Source organism: Triturus cristatus, chromosome 10 (genome assembly GCF_964204655.1).
Source record: "Triturus cristatus chromosome 10, aTriCri1.1, whole genome shotgun sequence".
In the NCBI taxonomy this organism is placed as follows: domain Eukaryota; kingdom Metazoa; phylum Chordata; class Amphibia; order Caudata; family Salamandridae; genus Triturus; species Triturus cristatus.
This window is the reverse complement of record NC_140593.1, coordinates 1,216,706,147-1,216,733,127: the sequence shown is the minus strand read 5'-3', so window position 1 is coordinate 1,216,733,127 and position 26,981 is coordinate 1,216,706,147. Positions and strand designations below refer to the sequence as shown.

General features: G+C 46.1%; 1 protein-coding gene across 2 annotated transcripts in view; it reads right to left on the bottom strand.

Annotated features, from left to right (window-relative positions):
• Positions 1–3,210: 3,210 nt before the first annotated feature.
• Positions 3,211–26,981, bottom strand: part of LOC146797100 (ras-related protein Rab-7a-like) — a 221,712-nt gene continuing 197,941 nt past the window's right edge. Inside the window, exons 5-6 of one of the 2 annotated variants that reach the window (XM_085629738.1) lie at positions 12,064–12,189; positions 3,211–7,191 (exon numbers count right to left, since the gene is read on the bottom strand). In XM_085629738.1, the coding sequence (XP_085485864.1) occupies positions 7,099–7,191; positions 12,064–12,189 (219 nt within the window). In that variant the 3' untranslated portion in view covers positions 3,211–7,098. The remainder of the gene's footprint in view (positions 7,192–12,063; positions 12,190–26,981) is intronic. The other variant, XM_085629739.1, reaches the window with a different exon arrangement.

The window sequence follows — 26,981 nt, the reverse complement described above, 5'->3', positions numbered from 1 at the left end:
CTTACTTTAGAACATTCCCAGGCGTCAGACTGTATCAGGATGATTTTGAGCAGCACCTTGGCGTGCTGGGAGGTGGTGCTGTTCAGCTCCCTCTTGGCATCAATTGAAAGATTTCTAGCCGTAGTTCCTTACCTTAGAGCAGGTGTCTCCAACAAGGAGCTCGGGAGCTACCAGTAGCTCTCCAGCTACCTGTGAGTAGTTCTTCTGTGTCAAGCCCAGCCTACTGATATAGAAGCTTTTGCTTGGTTGAATTATTATATGCATACTAACATTTAAAAGCATGTTCTCAAGATGAAAATGCGTCTATTTTCAAAACTCATAAGCTGATGTTTGGCAAAAAATAGTTGTGCTTTCAAGCTATTATTGAGTTGGGGAAGTTTCTTATTCATATTATTACCTTAATGCCAGGGGGGATTGCAGCTATGGCTTTTATGTATTACCCATGTACAGTGACTCCAAATTCTAAAAGTTTTTTTTTACATTAGTGTGATGTGATCACTGCTGACACTCTTGGATGGGGTGGTCACTATCACATCACTAATATTAGCAGCTCGAGATGATTTCCATTGTACATAAGTAGCTCTTATTACAGAAAGGGTTGGAGACCCCTGCCTTAGAGTTATCCCCAGGTGTCAGACCAGATCTGGAAATGTTTCTTGAGCATTACCCCTGCGTGCTGGTAGGTGGCATTGGTTGCCTCCGCGTGGCATGGTCCGTGCTGGAAGTGACGCGCGTGGTGCCTATATAGGAGTCACACCAGCGCGCTGACTTAAGTTCTTTTCCCCTTCGTCAATTTTTTACTAACTTTTTTCGTTGTTTTGTCAAATTTTTTGAAGATTTCTTTTCCTTGTGGTGTGGCAGAAATGTCCTCTGAGAAGGCCAGCTTTGAGCTCTGTGGCGCCTATTACTGCTCGATGTCAGCGATGGGCCCGCACCGTGTTTGCCTTTCATGCCTCAGTGAGTAGTCACAACATGTGTTGCACTAATAGGGGTCTACCTTAGGAGGCAGCAGGTTCATGCATTCCTATTTCTAATGGATACTACTAACTGTAGATTCCTCGCCTCTTGAATGTCCCAGAGGTGCCAGACTGGGTCAAGCAACTGATGTCACAGAGCAATAAATAGGCACTGCCCCTGTCTGTTCCTTTTGTTTTTAAACACACCTTTTGCAGATCTGGAGATCGTCTAATCATTTTGTCGACTCCCAAAAAGCCTACTATGACAGAGTGCAGTAGGGAAAATGTCTGCTCTGAAGAGTACGGGTTTTAAACCGTGCTGCATCTGCTGAAAACAGATGTCCTGCCACAGATCCACATGACTTCGGTCTTTGGTGCTTAGGTTCCAAACATGACTTTGAGTGCTTGCTAATGTAACCCAAGGCTATCAGCAAGTCGGAAGACAAGCCGTCTGTCGCAGAGCACCAGACGCAAGGTTGGTCATGCTCAAAGCCTTACGCCCTTTCCTGATACACATCTCTGTTCTAGTCCAGGTTACCACCCTCGGTTAAGTACAAGATTAAGTTGGAAGACAAATCCTACTGGTCTGGCCATTGGCATTGTAAGGATCTGGAACCACCACCACAGTCTGATGCGGATCCCACTCCCCTGTTAGGGTGGATGCGCCATTGTCGATTCCACAGGAGGTAGATGCCTTCAAGGAAGCAATGCTGCTTATTGTTCAAATGATTCCGGGCCCCGCAGGAGTCTCTTTGGGCTCCATGGATCTGCTGAGACACGCAGTTGGGCTTCCAACGGTGGAGCCCTTCCAGGCCTTGACTAATCCAAGGTGCACGGCCGGCCTCTTGCCAGCACTAGGTCACACCTCACTTTTGGTTCCAGCCGGCTTCTGCTCCAGAGGCACCAGTTTCGGATCCAATCCCAATATCAGTTTTAGATCCAATCCAACCCTGACACCAGTTTCAGATATGGAGCCTTTTTCAGCTAGACTTCAACCAGTGTCACGGCATGAGATTACCAAGGCCCAGCTCTCAGTCTGGGAAGATGTCCTTGCTTCTGTGGCAGATATACAGACATCAGGAGGCTAATTTTGGATCTAATTATAATATTGTATAGGACATTCACAATTATCTCCTTGGAGAAGACAACGAGCATGTGTGCACGCTGCTTCCCTGTCACTACATTAGATTTACAAAATGCTGGTGGCTTTGACACCTCTCCTGAGACCAAGTTGGACTCATTTGATCTTCCTTCCAAACAGAGCGCCTCTAGCAGTCGGAGTTTGCAGAGCTGCTATAGTTGCAGTTGACTACAGAGGAAACGGAGGTGAACTACGCATGCCTTTACAACGCGGTCCGAACCACGAATGTGGCTTTACAACGCATTCCTTTACCACGCATGTCGTTACAACAACTTGCCTTAAGGAAAGTACGGGACTTTGAAAAATATAATTTCCTATTCCAACTCCAGCCTGCGCAAAAGTAGGGAAAGTGTTGGACTTAAAATTCAACATCAATCCAACAACGCTTTCCCCAAGGCAAGTCGTCGTAACGACTTGTGTGGTAAAGGAATGGGTTGTAAAGACACATTTGTTGTTTAGACCTTGTTGTAAAGGCACAGTGCAATTCAAGCCGTGTTGTGAAGGCTGCTTCCTGAACCAGTCGGGTCCTTCAACTTCTGAAGTGTTGCTGCCCTCCATTGAGCCCTGATGGTAGTCTGGCCGAAACCTTGCTTAGCGCCGCCAGTGAGTTGATCGATTGCCAAGTGCCATAAGTCTGCTCCGGGGCACTCAGCCTTTCAAACACAACCTCTGAATCTGGAAAGCCTTGTACAGGCGTTTGTCAGTAAGGAGAACATTAATGGCTCTGCCAGAGAGGTATCAGTGCATTGACTCACTGGGAAAGCATATTCTCCACCAATATGGCTCTTTGGTCCATTAGTACGGTTTGCGTTCTGGGGTTGTGCACTCATGCCTTTTGGAAAATATCCAATGAGAACCCTGCAGGCCTTACCAGAAAAGCTCAGAAATCCATTCGCTCCGACAGTCCTGAATGGACAAGAAGCAGCCAAGAATCCTTTAAGCAGCCAAGAATCTTTTAAGCAGCCAAGAATATTTTGTGGGCTGGTGTGCCCACCAAGAGCTGTGCTGGCTGTGCGCCAACAATCTGCCAGTCTAAAATTAGGCTCTAAGCAAGCAATAGACAGATTGTCAAATCAACAGGCATTTAATGAAACACTGTCCACACCGTTAGAGTCGAGTGTAAAGTATTCACTTTATTTCACAACTGTACTAAATACACGTTTACTGAGATGAGGGGTGTGAGAATCTTCAGAAAAAAAGTATATAATTTAAAATCCTACACTGGACATCTAATCCAAAACAAGTGTATTGTCTGTTATCAAATACGTTCTCACACATAACGCTTCTAACTAGTAAATGCAAAGGTCCAAAAGGCGCTCCGACAGAGGCATTACTGTTCAGCCATCAGACAAGGAGATCAGAGCTGTGGAGAAGAACCGCAGCAGTCTACTGAGGGGGTTACCCGACAGTCGAATACATGTTCAGCCGACAGACCATAGTCACCCCTAAGTGAAGTAACCCCAGCAGTCTACTGAGCAGGGTTACCTGACAGTCGAGTACATGTTCAGCCCGACAGACTAGACTCACCCCTATGTGAAGGAACCCCAGCAGTCAACTGAGCGGGGTTACCTGACAGTCGAGTACAAATTCAGCCCGACAGACTAGACTCACCCCTAAGTGAAGGAACCCCAGCAGTCTACTGAGCAGGGTTACCTGACAGTCGAATACATGCTCAGCCCGACAGACCATAGTCACCCCTAAGTGAAAGAACCGCAGCAGTCTACTGAGCAGGGTTACCGGACAGTCTAGTACATGTTCAGCCTGACAGAGTAGACTCACCCCTAAGTGAAGGAACCCCAGCAGTCTTCTGAGCGGGGTTACCTGACAGTCGAATACATGTTCAGCCCGACAGACTAAGGCAAGTGAAGTACAGAACGAAGCAAAAGAGGTAAAGAAAGAACCAGCAGAGGTGCAAAAAGAGGCAATAGGGGAACAGAAAGGGGTAAGAGAGGTGCACAAAGAGGCAAGAGGGGTACAGAAAAAGGCAGGAGGGGTAGAGTCACTCCTAAGTGAAGGAACCCCAGCAGTCTACTGAGCAGGGTTACCTGACAGTCGAATACATGTTCAGCACGATAGACCATAGTCACCCCTAAGTGAAAGAACCGCAGCAGTCTACTAAGTAGGGTTACCGGACAGTCGAGTACATGTTCAGCCCGACAGACTAGAGTTACCGCTAAGTGGAAGAACTGTGGCAGTCTACTGAGCAGAGTTGCCGGATAGTCGAATAAGTGTTAAGTTCCACAGACTACAATTACTGCTAATTGGAAGAACCATAGAATTGTTCTGAGCAGGTTTACTGATATAGGTGAATACATTTTCAGCACCACAGACCAGAATCACCTCTATTTGGAAGAACTGTGGTGGTCTACCGAGCAGGGTTACCGGATACAGTTGGATAAATGTTCACGCTCACAGACTGGAGTACCCTTTAAGTAGAAGAAGCGGGGTAATCTACAGAGCAGGGTTGCCTGATATTGTTTAATAAATGTTGAGCCCGACAGAGCAGGGTTACCGCTAAGTAGAGGATCTGGGACGGTCTCCTGTGCAGAGTTCCTTGATATAGTTGAATAAATGTTCGGCCCCACAGAGCAGTGTCAACTGCACCATCAGGTAAACCTCATATAAAGTCCTCAGTCTCTTTGTGATCATCTCTATACTTTGATGAGCGCCTTCACCCGGCGTATACTGCACCACCTGCCTTTTAAAGCGCCTTCTTACACTGGTACCCGCTCTAGATGTCTTACTACACCAAAGTGGTATCTCCTTTCTGTGGTTCGTCCTGACAGGGGGGAATCAACAACAGGTCACAGGGAATGTGAACCACATGTCATGTCTGAATACTCTGTGAAGCTTGTCACTTGACAAGCTTCAAGTGACAAGTGAGTGTCCCCCCCCCCCCCCCCCTAGGTCCACAGAGCTCCGTTTGATGTGCACATTCTGCTGTGTGAACTGTACCTCCTTTAACGCCCTCGCGACAACGTTACACGGAGAGGATGTATCCCCTCTATTAATCCTGTTCTCTAATACGAAGGGTGTAATACTTTCTTAAAAACACATACATGGGTTTCTGGTGGTTCATCTGTGATAAAAAGATACAGCTCTGGCCTCAAAGCGCTACATTCACAAGGATTCAGCTCTCACTTCACAGCGCCACAAACTCGTGAACTTGAGGCTAATAATTCAAGACCCTGGGATACTCTCGTGAACCTACATAGCCTGCTGTGCAGCTCTCACCCCCCAGTCCTCAGCTTCCTCTTCTCCCCTCGGCCTCCTCCCACACACGTACATCCAGCATCAGCCACAACACACTGATGCCATCACTAACCCTCTGCAGCTCAGGGCGACCTGGGATGCTCCTTAAGTGAAAGCACACACTGCCCTTACACAGACAGGCCCCAGCGGAAATGTAAAAACCAAAGCTGAACAATCCCTAATCTTGTACTAAAACTTAGGAGCATATTTACAAGGACCTAGCACCGCTGCAGCGTCATATATATTATTTTTTTTACAAAGTAGCTTTGCAATTAGTGCTCCACACTGCTCCATATTTACAAACTGAAGCTTTGGACCCAAAGTGTCAGTTGTTGAGGCCTGTGTCACATTATACCTGCACCAGGTATAATGTATGCAGGGTAGACGTTCCCACGCTAAAAGCCACGTAGGACTGATTCAGTGAAATGTACAACTTTTCACTGCGTCACTCTACGACTTGACTACGTCAAAATCCCTACGTCTTCTCAAAGCAGGCGTAAGGATTGACGCAGAGCTTTTAACATGGTACTCATCTCCGTGTTCTGATGCAGTGCTGGAGTTGCGCCAGCCTTACGACTAACTCCAGCAATGTGGCACTTCAGCGAGAAAAGATACCTCAGAATTTCTAACGCATCAGTGAATCCTCGTGCCGTGGAGCCCTGTATTGTAAATACAGTGCATCAATGGCGTCGTTAGGGCATTTGCGGCAGGTGCAAGAAATCTGACACATCAATGCTGATGCGTCTAAATATGCTCCCCAGTCTAAAGAGAAACTAAGGCACTGGCAGCTGCAGGACGGTCTGGCAAGCAGTTCCCAGAAGCAGAAGTCCTGAATGCAAACCTTACAGGCATCATAAAAGGCAAGCTAAGGCACGGAGTGAAAATAAGGAATTTCCTCACATTCATGCTTCAAACACCAGGTCCGGCTGCAAGGTTTTTGAAAACAAAAATAACAATAAAATATTCTATTGAAAACGTTTGATGGAATTATTCTGGCAGAGATTATCTGCCACCAGGGAAAGTCATCCAAGATGGCATTCTATGGCCTCTGGGAGCCTGAGGGTAGGCAGAGCTCTTGTCACCTAGATTCCCCATTTTACCAGCGACCTGATCTGCCCAATCATTAGTATTCTTATTTAGCAAAACTAGGACCCCCTGAAAACAGTGGAAACATTCATATTCAGAGATATAAACCGTGATATTCAGAGATATATCAAAACCTTTACACTGAACAACTGGGTGATGCTTCGACACCGCATATGAATTGATGGAGAACATGTTCAAGCATGACCCACACCCAAAGTATTAGCTTCTGAAAATATTTATTCATCGCCTCTTGGCCTCCTGCAGCTGCTCCTTCCTGTTTCCGGTCTGCCCTTGCAGGAATAAAGAGCAGTTTGCCCCAAGTAGTGCCACATTTGCCAGCCGCCTACCACTTACTGATTCAAAATACTGTAAAACCTAGAGTTTCAAGTCATAAACTTTGAAAGTCTTGTTTAGACCAATTGGCAAATTTCCACTTTGTCAAGATTATGGTTCATTTTCATTGTTGAGTAAGCCCCTATTTTAATTCGCCTTGTACCGTCACCAGGTGACACGACAGATAGGGGTCCATGTTTGGGACACAAGCCCCAACGCCCTGAATGGTCACACATTGCAAGACCACCAGGGCAAAGGCGGTGGCATGGACTGAATGAGGAGTAGTAGGAAGTAGCGAAACATCAAAGTTGGGCCTTCTTCAGGGTCCCTTCAGCAGCTGCACTTCTCCTCGTGGGCTTCTCCGCGACCCTCTGCTGTGAGCTGGACAGAGTTCAGATCCGGTGGGGGCTCGTTTTCTTTCTGCTGCAAAAAAGACACATTTTGACTCACTCACTGACCGTACTGATGGAGTCTTTGGTTCACAATGGAGAAAAACTTCAAACATTAAACAGAACTCAAATGATAAATATTAACAGTACACATCCCTCCCCCCCGGGACACACGCTACAAAACCTATTGGGGAACAGTTATGTTAGCCCTTACCTTGCCCAGTGAGTTGCATCGCTGGGACCCAAGTCTCAACAATGCTTGAGGAACACAAGATAACAAGGTAAAGTAATAAGACGTCATGAGGACAGAGAAGGAAGGAGGGACTTGAGTCTTCCAGCCCCTTGGGTCGGGATGCAAATTCCAGTAAAGGGAAAAAAAAGTCTGGAAATGGAAATGTTGGAGTGACCACAGAGTATTATTCATTGCCCAAAACTTGCAACTTATTTTGCATTTCTCCTTTCAAGACACACAGACTTATCTTCCTTCGAAATGGCTGCAGCCCTTTTGGAAAATTAGCCGCAAATCTTTTGGAAAATCAGCCGCAGGACACCCCTGGCTGGATGGCAGGAAGGTGGGTGGCCCACACCAGGAGACCTGGAGCAAGCTGTCGTTTGTATTGTTTTCAAATACCATGCTGTGTGTATCACGACTTGCAACACACGCACAAATGCTAACTAAATAATTTTTGCTTAAGGAGACAGACTTGATTAACCTTAGGACACAACCTTTTTTTATAAAAACTCAAATCAAAGGTGCCTGGTGTAGAATGCCCCCAGTGAGAAGGTTCATTGTGCCCCGCTGGGGTAGGAAGCTGGGTGTGCAGCCAGCACCTGGTGGGTATGTGTGGAACCTGTGGCATTAACATCCACACAATGACATCACTGTGGGCTGCACACGTCGCAAGCACACCCTGCTTTGTGCAGTACGGAGTTGCACTCAATGAATGCTCAACAGCCTCTGCCCACAATAAAATATAGCACGGTGTGGTAGAGGCAGTAGATCCTGACGCTATCTCTATGTGGCAACCTGCTCCTCATTTTATCATTGTGGCAGAACCACTATGGTCTCTTGTGCAAAAGACCGATGTTACAAGTCTTGTGACAAGTGCAACACTAAGATTTTGATGTTGCTTACTAACAAGAACGCTACACTCTGTCGGGTGATAGGAATGCACCCTAAGTGGTACTACTTTCAACATGGATTCCTACAGTCCCTAAGACCAAGACACAATTAGGACAATGGTTGGTGTTCATCCCAGTGGGGATATTGCCTATTGGCTCTCTCCATGGTAACTCTGTGTAGTCTGATGTGACTGGTCCGTTTGTCGTAAGAAGCGTACATAAGAGCACTTGGGGAACCCTGGGCTGGGGCCTCACATATGTAGACCCTAAGGTTGTATACTGTGCCTTTTCGGTTGGTGGTAGCCAGTGCCGCCAGCTTCCCTTCTAACTGCAGATCCCTTCCACATCTTATCACTCCGTAGAGACTGCTACTGATTGCTTCAGAGAGAATTCTACTAGACGGGGCAAAGTACAACTGTCTGGCTTGAATTTCCATGCCAGAGAAAGGGAGAGGGGATGTTTTGTTGCTAGTTTCCAGCAGCTCAGCCCTGGGTTTGACAAGAGAGGCACCGGCATAACCAATATTTAGTAAAGGTTTGGTAGATGCCTGTCAAAAGTAACAGCTGCCGCCCACCAAACTTTTAGTACATGGAAAGGAACTGTTGTGACCGCGGCCCCTTCAGTGGCGTAGCTGGGGGGTGTGGGGGGGCAGTCCACCCATGACTGCACTGTTTTTTTTGGGGTGGCGAGAGTCGTGTCTTTCGACTACCACCAACCACCCGGCCCGAGAACAAATTGTCCGTTGGACGCCAGCCCTCCCCTCCCCAGCTCTTACCTGCACCCGGGCGGCAAACATAGGAGCCGCCCCGGGTGGCAGTACATCTAGCTACGCCACTGGGACCCTTTCAACATACAAAGATGACCGCTGAGCCGGAGGTCATCTCTAAATTTGGCGGATGGAGTATTGTCAGGATGGTGGAGGTAATGTCCTTCGCCATCCCAAGCTATCCCGACAGACACTCCTCCGCCCGTCAAAGGCTAAATCTGGCCCTTAGAATTTTTATGTCCTAGTTAATAAGGGTGTGGGGATTTTATAGTGGGTGCAGAGATATCCTTTTAAAAATAGTATTTAACAGGCATACTTTCTTCTCACTGGTGGGAGGTATTGTCAGCACCTTGTGCTTCTGAAGGAATGAAACACTACACGCTACCAAATTAAACAAATTGAGTAGTGAAGCCTGTAAAAGAACTAATAGACTGTAATCGATTCACTGGAAAGGAAGAAAGCTGCTATAAACTGATGATGACAAAAATGTCTTCTATTTCATTGAAAATAAGGTGAAGCCGGACATGACTGCATATAAATGATGAATTTGGAGTAGCTACTGACTCCATAATCTAGAAAGCGTTTTTGACCTCGCAAAGAAGATGGAAAGCACCAGGGCCGGCTTTAGCGCTGGTGGCGCTCAGTGCGACAAGGCTTGTTGGCGCCCCCCCAATTACCACCTCCGCCACGGATTCCCTCACTAGCACTCTTTAACAGTGCCCCTCGAGTCTCCATAACCACTCTCTCTCAGATGCATTTAATTTGTTTTATAACGCCACTCATATCCATGTAGGGTGTCAGAGCACTTTGCATCACACACACCACACGGAGACAATACATCATAGGTCTGTAAATCAGTGTGTAGAAAATGTTACGCAAGACAGTGGACTACAAGGTGTAGGAGTGACATGTCATCCATACTGGTAGGCAGGATAGTTTAAGAGTGCTTGGCCTGGAGAAGCACAAACTCAGAATTTAAAACATAACACCGTGGTTGGGGGTTCTCTTTAATAATCAGAATTGATTTCTATCCAGATTAACCCCTTTTCCAACATCACCATAATGAAAGACTGGGGAAAAAAAATCATAACGCTCAGATATATACCTTGCAGTTTGCATGCAGCTCTTTGATGACTGTTAATAGCTCACTGTTATATGTTAGGGTTTTAACTGCAGGTAACAAAAGGAACTCTCAGACAAAATCAGTAACCCACTGACCTATTTACATTATGTGCACTTTGTGATCTGCATGGTACATGTTCTTTGCAGCAGGCATATTAACCCTCTGCGCTACCTTACCATGAGTCAAAACTTCCACTAGACAAACCTCCGATCTCTCTCTAGGAAGGACATTAATCACAGGGGTTATCTTGACATTGTTATTGTTGCCGGGTGCCTGCAATCATGTTTGCAGATGACACCCTGCTGCTTTCTAAATCCCCCATGGGCATACAACGGGTGTTGGATGGGTTTTCGAACTTTTGTGTAAAGCGTGGACTGGAAATCAATGCTTCAAAAACTAAGTATATGATTTTAAACCCACCCTCTTCAACTCGCCCAAATCCGACGATAGGGTCCGTCAGATTAGAGAGGGTCACTACGTTTGATTATTTGGGGGTTACACTTAACCAAACTATGACTTGGGACTCGCACCGAACCAAGGCAAATATGAAATTGGCACAGTTAACGGGTGGTATATGCAGGATGACAAGCAGGTCGACTTATAAACCCTTTGGTCCACCCCTGCAAATTTATAAAACACAGGCTAGAGGGGCAGTAACCTATGGGGGCGAAATATGGGGGCATACAGCTGACCAGAAATTGCAGATCACGGAGAATAACTTCATAAGGCAACTGGCAGCATTACCGCCTAGTACCCCACTTCTCCCACTGAGATTAGACCTGGGCCTAAGACCTATTACGGAGGAGTTGGGACTTAAACCCCTAACCTTTTGGCGCAAAGTCTGGAGCACGCCGGAATTATCTAATTACAGGGCTGAGCTCGTAGAGATTTTGCGCCTACCCAAAGTGGCACAAATCCCATGGTTAAAGTACATTAAGCAAACTTTCGAAACACTAGGAAGACCAGATTTGTGGCATAATCCAGGAAATGCATGTTGCAGGATCTCACGCAGATCTTTATCAAAGGTTTACTATGAGCACAAGCTACGGGTCTCTATTGAGAGCACACGTGAGGGGTCCCTATCTAACTTCTTCCTTGTTTTCAAAGATTCATATCGTCTAGAGCCCTTCTTTGATGACGTAGGTCCGTCAAAAACAAGGAAGTTATATATGCAGTGGCGCTATGGTACTCTTCCCCTTAGGGCATACACTGACCACTGGACTAAACTCCAGCTCACAGTTCAATCAATGCCCAGCATGTGCATACCCGCGAGAGAATGATCTGCATATTATATTTTTCTGTCCAGCTTACCAAAGACCTCGGAATTACTGGCTTGTCCCTCTCCTCAAAAATTTGGGTTTTAGGAACTACCTTCCAGCATACAGAATTTTAAAGACAGATTCATCCGCCCTAATCGTATTTGCAGTTGCTAAATTCCTAACAGCAATGTGGTTTATCCGTAATCGTTGCACTAAGCCTAACATGGTTATATGAATATTTTTAATGATTTTAACCAGATTGTTTTATGACTTTCTTTTTATTCATCTAAATGTAATTATTTTTTTGTGTAATTTATAAATTGTAATATTGTTGCATTCTTTTATGGTCCAAGTGACCGAAATAAAGATTATGATGATGATGAATTGTTGCCTGAAAATTGCTGGAGGCCAGGAACGTGGCAGCAGGTGCTTTTAAATCCATGATATCCTTGCAAACACGACGCCCCCACCCAAAGTTAGCGCCCGGTGCAGTAGCACCGGTCGCACTGCCCTAGAGCCGCTCCTGGAAAGCACTATACAAATAGCAACAATACATATAAACATTTGCGCACAAAAAAAACAGGTGTGAGAGCAGAGGATGACGCTCAGTGGCACATTCCTAGTCTACAGACTTACATTCTTCAGCGCCGCCCTGACTGCGTAAAGAAAGGCCTCTTCCACGTTCACCGACTCTTTGGCGCTAGTTTCGAAGTACTGGGCGCTGTGCCCTTTGCACCACTCCTGCCCCTGCCGCGGAGAAACCTATAGGAACCAAAGCAGAGGAAAGTGTTAGGAATTGCCCCCCAGCCCTTACTGACAGATGGTTGGGACAAGCTTTCCCGATTACCCATCATGAGTTTTACGGGGTTGGTAACTTAATGAACATGGCCCGGTCCAAGTAGTGTTGTTATCCGAGATAGGAGGGCACTTCAGATTTCTGGGGTGTTAGGGATCCAGGCACCTCTGGTCAGATCCTTCTAGTATAGGCTTTGACCACAGTCCCCTTTGAAGGGCCTCCCATCTAAGACCCCCCCGAAGGCTACTAGTGACGAGAACAAACAGGTGTGCAGAATGAGCAGACCCGCTCTAGCCCGGGTGCGGCTATGGAAGCCGGGCTGCCCTGAGACAAGAAACTGGACATCGGAGAGCGGGGTCATCTGGAGAGAAGATCAGTGAGGACCATGAGGGAAACCGAGGAGTCACAGCATCCCTCTTATGAGGGGTCAGACCACAGACTAGCCCACAGAAGGTTTGCTGGTAGTCAACCAGCTGGAGGAGAGGGTGGTGGCTGGATAGGAAGGCAGCATTGGTCCTGCTTGGGGCTTCCAAAAAGTCAACTGACGTCAACCCCAGATACTTTGCCACTCTACTGTTCTGTGCCCTGTGAGTGTTACAGCAAACAGATGATGGACGGAATGCTGACAATGCAAACATTCTCCCCCAGTCAAAAGATCTGGGTTAAATCCATCATTCTTTTGCCCACTATGCCACCCCAGTTTGGACCCAACCATATGCAAATCAGTCTTGACCCTGTGCCCCATGGGAACAGTCCAGACTGAACTGCCAGGCCAGGTCCTCCCTGGACCGGAAACAAGCATCCTGGGACCGGTTTCAGGGTATGTCACCCTTCTTCAGCCAGGCTAGCTTGAATCCAGATACTTGTTTCCAGTCCAGGGAGGACCTGGCTTGGCAGTTCGGGCTGGACTGCTCCCATGAGGCACAGGGTCAAGGCTGGTTTGCATATGGCTGGGTTCACACTGGAATGGCATGGTGAGCAAAAAAACGATGGAATTAGGCCCAGATCTCTGTACTGGGGTGAATGTATGACATTGTTCTGCATTCTGTCCATCAACTGTTGTTTTTGTCTGTGCCCTGTGAGACCCAGCGTGGTTGAACTAAACGCACAACAGATTGACTGGCTGACACGGTGTAAAGGTGCATAGGGCTTCTTTCTCCTGATGATGGGCTCGGTGGCACATAATTTAATTGCCCTTTAGTAGTCTGACTGTGCACTTTTACCTAGGAACAAGCCACAACTTTTGAGAGACCGTTTAGGTCCAAAATGGCAAATGACATGTTTCAACTTGCTTCAATCCATTCAAAGCAACTACAACCTTGTTGATCAAATTCTAGCCAGCGTATCCGTCCTTATGCAGCCCCTAGCGTATCAGTCCTTATGCAGCCCCTCATTAAAGGTTATTTTCTTTAGTAGCGTCATGGTAAGTATCTTTGCAGTTTACATGACTGAATTCCTCAACAGCTTCCAATATTCTTTAAACACGATTCTTTATTCATTTAATCGAAGACACCCAAAGTACAGTCACAGACAAGGGGCTCACATAAGAGGCGAAAGAAGCATAGGATCACATATCACTGCAAAGAGACTGATGCTGTTAACTACAAATAAAACAGCGAAGACAGAAACACACCAATCCCATGCTACCCCCCAAATAAAGGCGTCAAGGTCAAAAGCGAACAAAAGGGGGAAAACAAAAAAGGTAAGACCAGGGGATGCAGCATAGTGAAAAAACACCTCAGATTCAAACCTGGTGTAGCTAACCTACCTGCAGCCTTCGAACCATCGGCTGATCTGATCTTCCCTCCTGGTATAAACCAACTACAGTCAGCCCAGGATCCTGCTCCCAACTAAGATACCAACCTATTTTAGGACACAATGTTAGTCCGGATTTCAGTTTGAATCCCTTAGAAGTAGAATTCAACCCGGGAGAGGCAAGATGGCTGCCGTGAGTCCGTAGGGGAAAGTCGTTTCTTCCCTCCTCTCCCCAGAGTATAGTATTATCCCATAACTATGCTAGGAGATCTCAGGCGCCCACCTTTTTTTTCCGCACATATAGTGATTTATGATCTGCACTTGGGCGAGTGATTTTATGAGCTCTGAGACATGAGGCATGGGACAGCGTCTACAGATACAGTTGAAAGTCTTGAGCTTAACGAACTCAACGGCGCTCTCTCCTAAGCACCGTACTGTGAGCCAGCTGACTATAACCTTAGTTATTGTTTGGACCTCCAGCGTTCAGTGCGGAATAAGGAAAAATAAGAAAATGACCTCCAAAAATCTGCAAGCTACAAAAGGGCTAAGGGACCCCGGGGGAGAAGAGAAAGATTATCTGAATGACAGTCCGGAACATAGCGAACCCGGTGCCCCTGCAGACAATTTGAGAACAAAGACTCGCTTGAAGGTTCAGGCACAGAAGGATAGCGGGAAAAATGTTCGAGCAGAGAGATATGAGAAGGTCTCTAGGAGTGCTCCGAGAAAAGAAAAAGAAGTTAAGAAACCAAAGGTTTTGCCGGCTAAGAAGATCACTAAGAATCATACAGCTGATACGGCGACAGGATCGTCTGGGCTCGAAGGGAGAGATGGGAGAGATGCAGTTCTTCGCCAGCCTACCTTGAGAGAAGTTCTTTCCGCCACAGTGAAGACAACAGTAGCTGACCGAGGGCTGCTCCAGGATCAAGAGAAGGCTCCCCCCTCCTCCGACGATGTTGCCGGAAAGGACGCTGTCAGCAACGTAGCCTCACGCATGCGGAGTGAGAGGATGAGCGGTGAGCTGACTGAGTCCGACTGCGCACTGGGAGCCCGGAGCAAGAATTCAGTTCGAATTACAGCCGGGGGCACGCTCCCTGAGAACATAGCAGATTCACTGCAGCACGAGAAGGACGATGACGACGATGTTGACACTGACCTCCTTGGCGCTTCCAGGAAAACTCAGGTACAAACACAGCCATGGGGGGAGGGGCCAGAATAAAACTATACATTTGGTACATTCGGCACCTGCTGTAAATGTAGAAAGTGAAGAGAATGATACTGGCCTACTCCCTGAGATTGCAGAACCTGAGCCTGGCCTTCAATCTGGGACCAAATCTGGGACCAAATTAGACACACAGCCCACTGCTACGGGAGAACCAGGTGATAGGCAATGCTCGGTTGAATTTTTAACTGAAACTGCTCAAGCTATTACTAGCGGCAAACAAATATTACAGCCCCTAAAAACAGTGCAGGGGGTAGTTATCCCAGGCTCGCCAACTGACGATTGTTTCTATTCAGTGGATGATGACGAGGAGGACCAGGCGGGCAAAAACAAGGGTAAGGGTAAGGGCAAAGGTTCTTCCCATTTGGACTTAGTTACGGACTCAGCCTCGGGGTTAAGCAATAGATCTGATTCAGATTTGGATTCAGATTTGGATTCAGCTTCAGGGTCATCCTCATCCTCATTGTCTTCAGGACGCCAGCCCAGAAAATCTGAGGTTGAAATCGAGACCTCAGAAGTAGAATCAAAAAGAACAATGGGGAGTAGAGACCTCAGAGGCCGTAGGTCGAAGAGCGTTAGAACGAGGTCATATGGAAAAGGGCATGACTTACCACAGAATTTAGCGAGCCCTACGCAGCAGGAGGTGGCTAAGAAGCTAGACTGGGATTATTCAGCCACATCACAGATCTATCAAGAGGGAACTGTACACCCTCAACCCCAGCAACCCCAGCTACTCCAGCAATCTACTCAACATGGTTATCCGGAGCATTCCGCAGCTCAGAACTCTAATTCTAATTTTGATTTACTACTTGGAACATTAAAACAAATGCAGAGTGAAGCAAGGGCAGAAGGCCGGAGAGCTAGACAGGCCAATAAAAAAAATAGAAGGATCCCTGCGCAAAGTAAATAAACTATCTGCAGATATGGCTGGAAGAGTTACAGAGGTAGAGGAAAGGACTGGGAAGCTAGAGGATGTAGTCGCCAAGCTTCAGGAAAATAAATGTCTACAAGAGAAAACAGCGACAGATGTCCTTTGGAAGCTTGAGGAGTTTGAGAATAGACAAAGGCGGAATAATATAAGGCTTCTTGGTGTGGAGGAAGGCAAAGAGGGCCAGGATATCCGGGCCTTTGTGGTGGACTTGTTTAAAGGGGCCTTTCCCGAAATCACTAAATGGAACTGGGAAAATGAAATTCAGCGGGCCCACCGGTTCCCTTTAAACCAGAGAAGAGGAGATACAGAAGGTAACCCAAGGGCGATCCTTGTCTACGTTGGAAACTTTCTGGCGAAAGAAGAGATTATGAGTAAGGCAAAGCCAGCGACAAAGAAGTCTTATAAAGATATACACTTCTTCGCTAGGCCAGACTTCTGTCACACTACCGTCGAAAGAAGATGGCGGATGAGACAATTAATAACTCCTTTTCAAAATGCTGGCTGCGAAGTGTATTTGATGTTCCCGTCTCGCTTAAAAGTGATAGCTAACGGGCAGCATAGGGTGTTCTCTTCTGAAATACTTGCTCAGGAATACCTGGTGGAATTGAAGGATAAAAGGGGTCAGAAGAGTTAAGTAATTATTTCAGACACAATTTGACCAGTACGAGGAATATGATGAATAACAGGAATGCTCATAATATAATCTATGTGGCGAGTATAAGTACAAGAGGATAGTACTGAGGGAATCAACCGGTAGTGTATGGGATAAAAGTAGGAAAAGATAGTGCAGTAGGTGGGTGGGGGAAGGAGGAGATGGACATCTCAGGATTAAGGTAGCCATATATAGGTCAAGTTTGACCTATTTGCCAGTAAGGGGGGGTGGGGTTGCAGGGGGGACACTGGGTGGGGGGGGGAGGTGGGGGGAAGGGGGACAGGGCACAACAAACTAAGAATCGCACAACTGAAGATAAGCAATTAATAGGAGGATTAGTATTGTTATGTATTCTAAATACACAGGGAGAGCAGGTTGCACGAAAATCTGAAAATATTATTGGTAGCAAGGTAGTGATATTTCGAAAAGCAAAGTTCCCATGATTTCTGTTTTTCTTACTATTTTTCTTTCAAGAATATTGTTTTTACTTGAGATACAATGGTGATTAGAATAGCGACGTGGAATGTCAGTGGTTTGAACGATCGCCAAAAAAGACAAAAAATTGCCATGTCATTAAACCAAATGAATGCCGATTTTATACTTATTCAAGAAATGCATATTATGGTTTCACAGGTTTATCTTTTGGACCAGTTGGGTTTCCAAGTATTAGCATATTCAAAGCAAGGTTCTAAACATAGAGGGGTCGCAATACTATCAAAGAGTAGAAACTTGAATATTAGAAGAAAACTGGAAGATCAATGGGGCAGGTGGGCACTAGTTGAATGTTTTATTGAGGGAGAGTGGTATACCCTCGGGGTCATCTATGGGTCAACGGAGGATGACCCAGAGAGCTTTAAATTCCTAGATGCAGAACTATCCTCCTGGTCACCTCAGATTATACTAGGAGGAGACTTTAACATAAATGGTGCAGATGGCTTAGGCGTAGAGACAGGCTCATATGGGAGGTACCAGGGAAGAAAGAAAAGAGTATATCGAGCGCTAGCAGAGCTTGTAAGGAATAATATGTTGTCTGATATTTGGGGGAAGTTAAAAAAAGGAGATAATGGATTTACGTACTATTCTGCCCCTCACCAGGTCTGTGTAAGATTAGACTATTTTTTTGCTTCTAACACAATGCTGCCCTACGTAAAGATAGAAAGACTTCCCCGCATATTTAGTGATCATAACCCTTTGATTATGAGTTTAAATATCCCTATTCGATCTAGGAAAGTTAGAACATGGACATTTGAGCGCGGGCTTCTCCAAGACCAGAAATATATCCAGCATATGACTCTTTGGATCAAAGAGTTTTTTGAAAACAATAGAGATAGCGCAGAGACAGGGATAGTCTGGGATGCCTTTAAGGCAGGGATACGCGGGGAAACTTTAAGTTTTAATACTTTTAAACACAAGCAGGAACAATCTAGAATAGGAGAGTTAACTGGGGCAGTCTTGGAGGCGGAGGAAGAATTGCAACACTGCGTTTTAGCAGGGGCTCCACTAGACCAGGCCCTTTTAAAACTAACAAAGGCAAAGATTGATGCTGAAGAGGTTATTGCAAATAAGGCAGCTAAGATATATCTTACTAACAGAGAAAGGGCCCACGAATTTAGCGAAGCAGTTGGGAGAACATTAGCTATTCGCACAAGACAAAGGATCGCTTCAGGTGAGGTTAGAGAAATTATAGATTCAGAAGGTAATTTGTGCACGAGTCAAGATGAAATAAGAGAGGTATTTAGGAAATTCTATGCCTCCCTCTATGACGAGCAAAATGGGTATGACCTGGACCAGATGGGGAAATATATGGAAGATATCCCAGTGGTGCGAATAGAAGAGGAAGTAGTAGAGGGGTTGGAAGATCCATTGGACCTACAAGAGATAAAAAAACGCTATAGCGAATCTCCCTTCGGGTAAAGCATCAGGTCCTGATCAAATTCCAATCGAATTTTATAAGATATTCTGGGATGCTCTGTCACAAGACTTCGTTATAATGATACAGAAAGCACAATCTGGGGTCTCTGTACCAGAGTCATGGGGTGGTGCTGAAATAGTGGTAATTTTGAAGAAAGGAAAACCTCCCACCATGCCAACATCATATAGGCCAATCACGCTCATGAATACTGATGCAAAAATTTTCTCTAAAATACTAGCTACAAGGTTTGCACAAATAATTGATTCCCTTGTGAGTACTAATCAACATGGATTTATCCCGGGGAGGGGTACGACTCACCATACTCGTAAGGTTATTACACTTTTTGACGCCACGGAGGTTTCAGGAGACCCGATGGCCGTAATGTTATTAGATGCAGAAAAAGCATTTGATCGGGTCTCCTGGAATTATTTGTGGTATACCCTGAGAAGAGTAGGGCTCAAAGATGGCTATATTAAGGCAATTCAAGTGCTATACAGGGCCCCAAGTGCTGTGATCCGGATAAACTCAGGTTTAACTAAGTCTTTTCAAATTAAGAGAGGTACCAGGCAGGGCTGCCCTTGCTCTCCGCTTTTATTTGCGATGTATATTGACCCCCTGGTCCGAAGACTAGAGAGCTGTGATATGATTCGCCCAGTATGCACGCCCATGGGATATAGTAAGGTCCTTGCATATGCGGATGACGTGGCAGTGATCACATCTAATCCCATAGAAGCTATAGCGCAGGTCGAAATTGAGGCCATCAGATTTGGACAAATATCGGGTTACAAAATGAATGCCAATAAGACTCAGATAATTAAGAACAAGTACGTAGACTGCCCTGATCATCGGGTGGTGCAGGATGCGGTGTATTTGGGGGTAACTATCTCTTCTGATTTAGATACATTGGTAGAGAAAAATACAACTCCAGTTTTTCTTAAGGCAAAAAGGGATCTAGATAGGTTCGAGAATCTTCATCTTTCCCTTGTGGGGCGCACTAATATTATAAAGATGTTGATTTTACCGAAGTTTTTATATCTCTTTAGGGCAATACCATTATTATTTGAAACAAAATGGTTTAAGGAATGTGAACATATGATTAATAGATTTATCTGGCCAAAGGGAAAAAGAAGGAGAGCCCTTAGGTTTATGGCACTGCCTCGTGATAGGGGAGGTTGGTCACTTCCGGATCTAAAACTATATTATTGGGCAGCGGCCCTACAAAATATGCTGGGTCTGATAGGAGGGGCAGAGGTCGAAGGACAGGATAAGGCGGGCACATTGGCAATTTATGGCTTAGTCATGGGGGTAGAAGCTGAGAATATATTTTTAAAACAAACCGATTTTTGTTACTTTAAAAGGACACGATTTAAGACGATTCTAGCAGCTTATAATATATGGAAAGCATTCTCAAAAAGTTTTGGCTTAGGCAAATATAATGCATACACTAGAATGAGCATGAACTCTACTTTCCCAGTAGATATTTTTTCAGGTTGGGTTTTTGGAGAATGGGGAAGAAAGGGGATAAGGATGCTGGGAGACATCAGGACCACACAAGGGGTCCTCCAATTCTCGGAGATACAGTCAAACTATGGAATTGAGACGAGACATTTTTTTAAGTTTCTGCAAATAAGAAGCTATGGCGAAACAAAGCGGGGGGGCCCAGCTGGGTTCTCTAGGATTCCAATTATGGATTTAGTACAAGCAGGGTCAGACTGCACGATTCGGAGGTTTTACTCAGAATTGATAAAGGCTAAACAAGACGATAAAGATAGAATGGCGCAGAAATGGGGGAGGAAGCTGGATATAATAGAAGAGTGTTTTCATGTGTCTTTAGAGTTGGGACAGAGTATCTTATGTTCGGCACCCCTACAGGCGCAACATTATAAAACTATTTATCATCTTTATTACACTCCGGCGAGAGTTGCTCAGTGGGGAGGAATCTCGGGAATTAGATGCCCGAGATGTGGAAGCTTAGAGGCTGATTTGACTCACATGCTTGCAACATGTACCCATTTGCAATCCACCCAAAAGAATATCGAGGAATTTCTATCTAGAGTTTTAGCTGTAGAAATAATTTTATCTCCATCGATAATTCTCCTTGGGGTTAACCATACTGATATACACATGAAGGGGGGATACTTCTTATTTGTTGCAATGGCAGTATTAAGACTATGCATAACTTCAGCCTGGCTAGATCCTATATCCCCATCGTACCATCAATGGTTTGCTCGATTATTGGCAATATATAATCTAGAGAATGCTATATATGCTAGAAAAGGGAAAAGAGGGAGAACATTAGGAAGAAAATTTGGGACCCATTGAAGAAATGGAAAGAGGATCCTACCTGACTCCCTACTGAAGTTTTGAAGTAGCGAGAGTATTTTATAAAGATATTGTGTATCGCAATAATATTCTTTTCCTGTGTATTGCTTTGTATATTATTTCATTTCAAATGTGTTGTGCCCTGTGTATAACTTCATAAACTTATAAATAAAATTAAAAAAAATACAATAAAAAAAAAGAAGTAGAATTCAACCCATCACCACCAACAATTGATCGTCAAAACTATGGTTACAACGTTAAGCAAGCCTATCCGAAAATGACCCATGTGACAGATTTAAACTATGACCCAAGGAAAAATGCAACTCAAAAACAAGATTTTAATAACTTGTTTGATGACCGTGAAGCTCCTTTAAGCAGATCTAGTCTTCTGAAACGTCTGCACAGCCTCGATGAATTAAGAATGACAGAATCTTGAGACCTTCAATCGGAGACCATTTGCGAGGGCTTCTCTGATATGCGGTCTAGAGTCATATTTTTCTCGAATATTAATTATCCCTGCTCTGATAATGACCTAATTGACTTTTTTTTTTACACTAGGTGTATTGAGGTGCCTCTCCTTACCTCACTAGACCTAAAGTAGAAAGTGGAAAAGTATAGTTCTAACATTAGAATGACACTGTATTCTTCCTGGCTGAAGCGAAGTTAAAGTCATCAACACGTGTAGACATTAATAGCTTCTGGCGCAGACTGAACACTCTCTAGGACCTGGATTTTCCATGGGATGGTTTGATTCAGAATGCCACCTGCACAGTGAGGTCCTTAAGATGTGCCGCAGTTTAATTAATGATAACTGCTAAGCAAAAGTTGAATGCAGTGAAAAGGAAATATAATTTACTGTTGTTAGAGAAGAAGGCAAATGCTACTTACCAGTATGCATCTGTTCTTGGCATGTAGAGCTGCAGATCTATACACTGTGCATAGATCGCCATCTGGTGTTGGGCCCGGATGTTTGCAGTTGTTTTTCCTCTTGGAAAGTCTTTGGAAGTCACGAGGTCGGTGACTCCTCCCTTGGTTCGTATTGCGCATGGGCTTCGGCTCCATCCTCAGATTGTTTTTCGCCAGCAGGGAAAGATGGAGCGTAGTGATAACCGTGAAGATGCCCATGTGTGTTGTATCTAAATAAGATCAACTGGAACAGATAAAGGTAGCCGGGGAGGCGGGTGAGCGTGTGTAGATCTGCAGCTCTACATGCCAAGAACAGATTCACACTGGTAAGTAGCATATTCCATTCGAGGCATACGAGCTGCAGATTAAACACTTTTGCATATATAGCAGTTCCCAACCTTAGCGGCGACCACCGGTATCTGTTGCAGTGGTTTGAAATAATGTTTTGAGTACAGCCTGCCCCACACTAGCCTGTTGCTTAGTTTGCACATCTACACAATAGTGTTTAGTGAAAGTGTGCGGTGTTGACCATGTAGCTGCTCTGCAGATATCATCTAAGGGGATGTTCCCTAAAGATGCCATGGAAGCCCCTATTTTACGTGTACAGTGGGATTTAGGGAGAACGGATAGCGTTCGTTTTGCTTTGTGGTAGCAAATCTGAATGCATTTGACAATCCACCTAGCTATCCTCGACTTGGAGATGGGGTTGCCTTTGTGTGGTGGTGAGAAAGAGACAAACAGTTGTTTGGTCTTATGAAAGGGTTGTGTTCTCTCGATGTAGTAGAGTAAGGCTCGTTTGACATCTAATGTGTGGAGAGCCCTTTCTGCAACGGTCTGTGGTTGCGAGAAGAATACTGGTAGTTCCACAGATTGGTTTAGGTGAAAAGGAGAAATGATTTTAGGGAGGAAGTTTGGGTTAGTACGGAGAACAACCTTGTTATGGTGCATTTGGAGAAAAGGTTCTTGAATGGTAAGTGCTTGTATCTCACTGACCCTTCTGAGGGAAGTGATGGCTACAAGAAAGGCGGTTTTCCACGTTAGGAATTGAAGTTCGCATTTGTGTAGAGGTTCAAAGGGAGGCCCCATTAGTCTGGTGAGAACGATGTTTAGGTTCCACACAGGGGAGGGTGGCACTCTTGGGGGAATTATTCTTTTGAGACCTTCCATGAATGCTTTTATGGCAGGTACTCTAAAGAGCGATAGATGTTGCCTGTTTTGTAGGTAAGCTGCTATGGCTGCAAGGTGCAGTCTAATAGATGTGTAGGCTAGATTGCATCTTTGTAGGTGTAGTAAATAGCCTATTATGTGTTGAATGGACACATCTAGGGGATTTAAGCTATTGTTGTGACAATAGATCACAAATCGTTTCCACTTGGCTGCTTAGCAAGCTCTAGTGGTAGGTCGTCTAGCTTCCCTAATGACGTTCATACAGTCTGGGGGGAGATTTAGATAACCGAATTCTAAGATTTCAGGAGCCAGATCGCAAGGTTGAGCTGAGCTGGGTCCGGGTGCCTGATCTCTCCATGGTTCTGGGTTAAGAGGCGTGGAGAGAGGCGTAACTTTTGGTGCGGTACTACGGATAGTTCCAGCAGTGTGGTGTACCACGGTTGTCTGGCCCAAGTCGGAGCTACTAGGATTAGTATGAGGGAATGTTGTTGTAGTTTGCACACCACTAGTGGAATGAGTGGGAGAGGCGGAAAAGCGTACGCAACTTTGCCTGACCAGTTCATCCATATCGCATTGCCTTTGGACAATGGGTGTGGATACCTGGCGGCGAAGCTTGGCCATTTGGCGTTTGTGGGTGGCGAAAAGGTCTCTTTGTGGATGCCCCACATCTGAACGTACGGGTGAAGAACTTGAGGATGAAGTTCCCACTCGTGGATCTGTTGTGTTTGTCTGCTTAGTAGTTCGGCCATGGTGTTTTGGACTCCTGGGACATGTTGGGCTAGGAGAAAGATTTTTTGGGGGTATGGCCCATCTCCATATGCTCTGTACTAGCTGAGAGAGCTGCGGAGAGTGTGTGCCTCCTTGTTTTTGTATATAGTACATGGCTGTCATGTTGTCTGTGCGGACTAAGACTGCCTTGCCTGAGATTTGTGTTTGAAAGGATTTTAGGGCTAAGAATATGGCTAGTAACTCCAGGTGGTTGATATGGAGTGACTTTTGTTGAGATGTCCACCTGCCCTGCATGGTGTGATGTAGTAGGTGAGCTCCCCAGCCGGAGAGCGATGCGTCCGCTGTGAGTACTATCTGAGGAACCGGGTCCAGGAATGGTCACCCTTTCGAAACGTTTTTGGTGGTCCACCACTGCAGAGAGCGATGGACACGACCGTCTACCAACACCAGATCTGTCAATTGACCCTGGGTCTGGTTCCATTGGCGCGCTAAGCACTCTTGGAGAGGACGCATCTGGAGTCTTGCGTGTGGTACTATGAATATGCAAGAGGCGATCATTCCTATGAGTTGCATAAACACTCGAGCTGGAAGAGTGTGTTCTGGCTGGAATTTGGTGAGAAGAGCCTGCATGCTTGCTATCCTGGCCGGACTGGGGTAGGCTAGCGCTTTTGAGGTGTCTATGGTGGCACCAAGGTATTGTTTTACGTGGGACGGTTGCAGATGGGACTTTGTGTGGTTTACTGTGAAGCCCAGTTTGTGAAGTAGCTGGATAGTGGCGTGCGTGTGTTGTACACACTGGTTGTATGAGCTGGCTTTTATTAGCCAGTCGTCTAGGTATGGGAAGACGTGGATGTGTTGTCTTCGCAGGTGTGCCGCCACTACTGCCAGGCACTTGGTAAATACTCGCAGTGCTGTGGTGACTCTGAATGGGAGCACTTTGAATTGATAGTGTTGTCCGTCCACTACAAATCAGAGAAACTTCCTGTGAGCGTTGTGAACAGGAATGTGGAAATAGGCGTCTTTGAGGTCCAAAGTGGCCAGGAAGTAGTTTTGGGAGAGCAGTGGAAGTACCTGCTGAAGTGTGACCATGTGGAAATGGTCTGAGTGTATATATTGGTTTAGGGGTCTGAGGTCTAGGATGGGCCTCAGAGTGTCGTCCCTTTTTGGTATGAGAAAATATAGGGAATAAACTCCCATATTTTTTTGGTTGGTAGGAACTAGTTCTATTGCCCCCTTTAGTAGTGTTAAATGTTGCTGTGACATTGGGCGTTGTTTGGGTGGAATGTTTGGGGGGGTCAGATGTTAGTTCGAGGCAGTAGCCTGACCGAATTATTTGTGTTACCCATTTGTCTGAGGTGATGGTGGTCCAGACAGGAAGGAAATTGTGCAGTCTTCCCCCAACCGGAGTGGGATGGTCGGGGGAGTGGAGGGAAGTCATTGGGTAGAGGTGGAGGCAGAGCGGGAGGTGTTTGTCTTGCCTCTGCCTTTATTATTGTTGCCCCAGTAGCCACGTCTTTGGTAACCCCTTGTAAAGGTGGATTGGGTAGGGGCTTTATAGGAAGTGGAAGCATGTCAGAGAAGTAGCCTCTGGATGTGCTTCGAAAGGAAGAGCGGCGAAAGGAGCTCCTGGGAGGGTGCGATTGTAAGGCTCCCATAGACTTCGCCGTATCTGTGTCCTTACTCATTTTTTCTAGGGCCTCATCTACTTTTGGGCCGAACAGATGTTCCTGGTCAAGAGGGTGGTTCAGGATGGCAGCTTGGATCTCTGGTTTGAAACCTGAAATCCTTAGCCAGGCATGGCGACTGAGGAGGACGCTGGTGTTAATTGCCCTAGAGGCGGTGTCAGCTGCATCTATGGCACAGCGGATGGAGGTATTAGTGATGGTTTTGCCCTCCTGAATTAACTCATTGGCTCTATTTTTATTTGTCAGGGAGGTGTTGCATTATGGCTTCTAGTTAGTCATAATGTGCCCTGTCATATCTTGCCAGAAGCGCTTGTGTATTTGCGATGCGCCATATGTTGGCAGCCTGGGATGCAGTGCGCTTGCCCGATGCGTCCAAGAGTTTGGACTCCTTATCAGGTGGTGGTGCCTCGCCTGATGCTTGGGAGTTTGCCCGCTTTCGTGCTGTAGACACTACTAGGGAATCTAGTGGTGCTGGCCCTCTGATGTAGGCAGGATCTGTAGGGACGGCTTTATATTTTTTGTCTATGCAAAGGGGGTTTATAACCCTGGCCCTGACTAGATCTTTAAAGACCTCCGGCGCGTGCTTGGTAACTCCCTTGAGCATGGGCAGGATGGAGGTGGCCCTGTGTGTTGTGTCGAAAGTGTCAAGGAGGAAGTCCTCCTCCACGGGGTCAGTATGGAGATCCACACCGTGGTAGTGGGCAGCCCTCTGGAGTAGGTGGTTGAACCCCAGTGAGTCTTCTGGTGGGGATGGTCTTGAAGGGTAGAAAATATCCTGCGGGACATTAGGGATGTCAGGAATGTTAGTCGTCCTATGGATCTGGGGAGCCTGTAGGAGTGGGGTCCCCTGTAGGTTGGTCATGGGACTCGTCCCCTGTGTCATCGTAGACATCATCATTCTCATCATCCGGATAGGGTGGGGGGGAATGATGAGGTGGGGTAGGAGAAGGAGGAGGAGGGGGAGAGGGTGGAGGAGTAGGTGAAGGTATCCTCAAAGGGGAGGTAGCGAAGTCTCTCCTCTTTGGAGGTGGAGCTGGAGCAGGCTTGTCCAGCTGTCTCTTTTAGATGCTGAGCATCAAATGTCCAGTCTTAGGATCCTTGACCAGTGTTTTTTGCAATGGATCAGGCTTAAAAAGTTCTTCAGAGAGTGGCCTGTCCGTCGGCGCCAAAGGTATCAGGCCGTAGGTTTTTTTGTTTTAGAGTCTGCACTAGTCCGTTGTTTGGAACTATGCGGCTTTGGAAGGGCTGGTTGGTCACTCGGTTCCGAGATGCTTTTCAGCTTCGAGATATGGGTGTCGATGGCCTTGTGTTTCTTGCTCGGCTCCGGGGACGGTGTCGGCACCGAGGAGCTGGTGCTTGTTTTTGGCACCGAGTGCTTCGGGGTGGAGCTCGGTGCCGAGGAGGAGGCCATTTTCTTTTTCGGCGTCGGTGTGGAGGAGTGTTTCTCGGCACCGACGGTGGGCTAGCTCGAGCCCGAGCC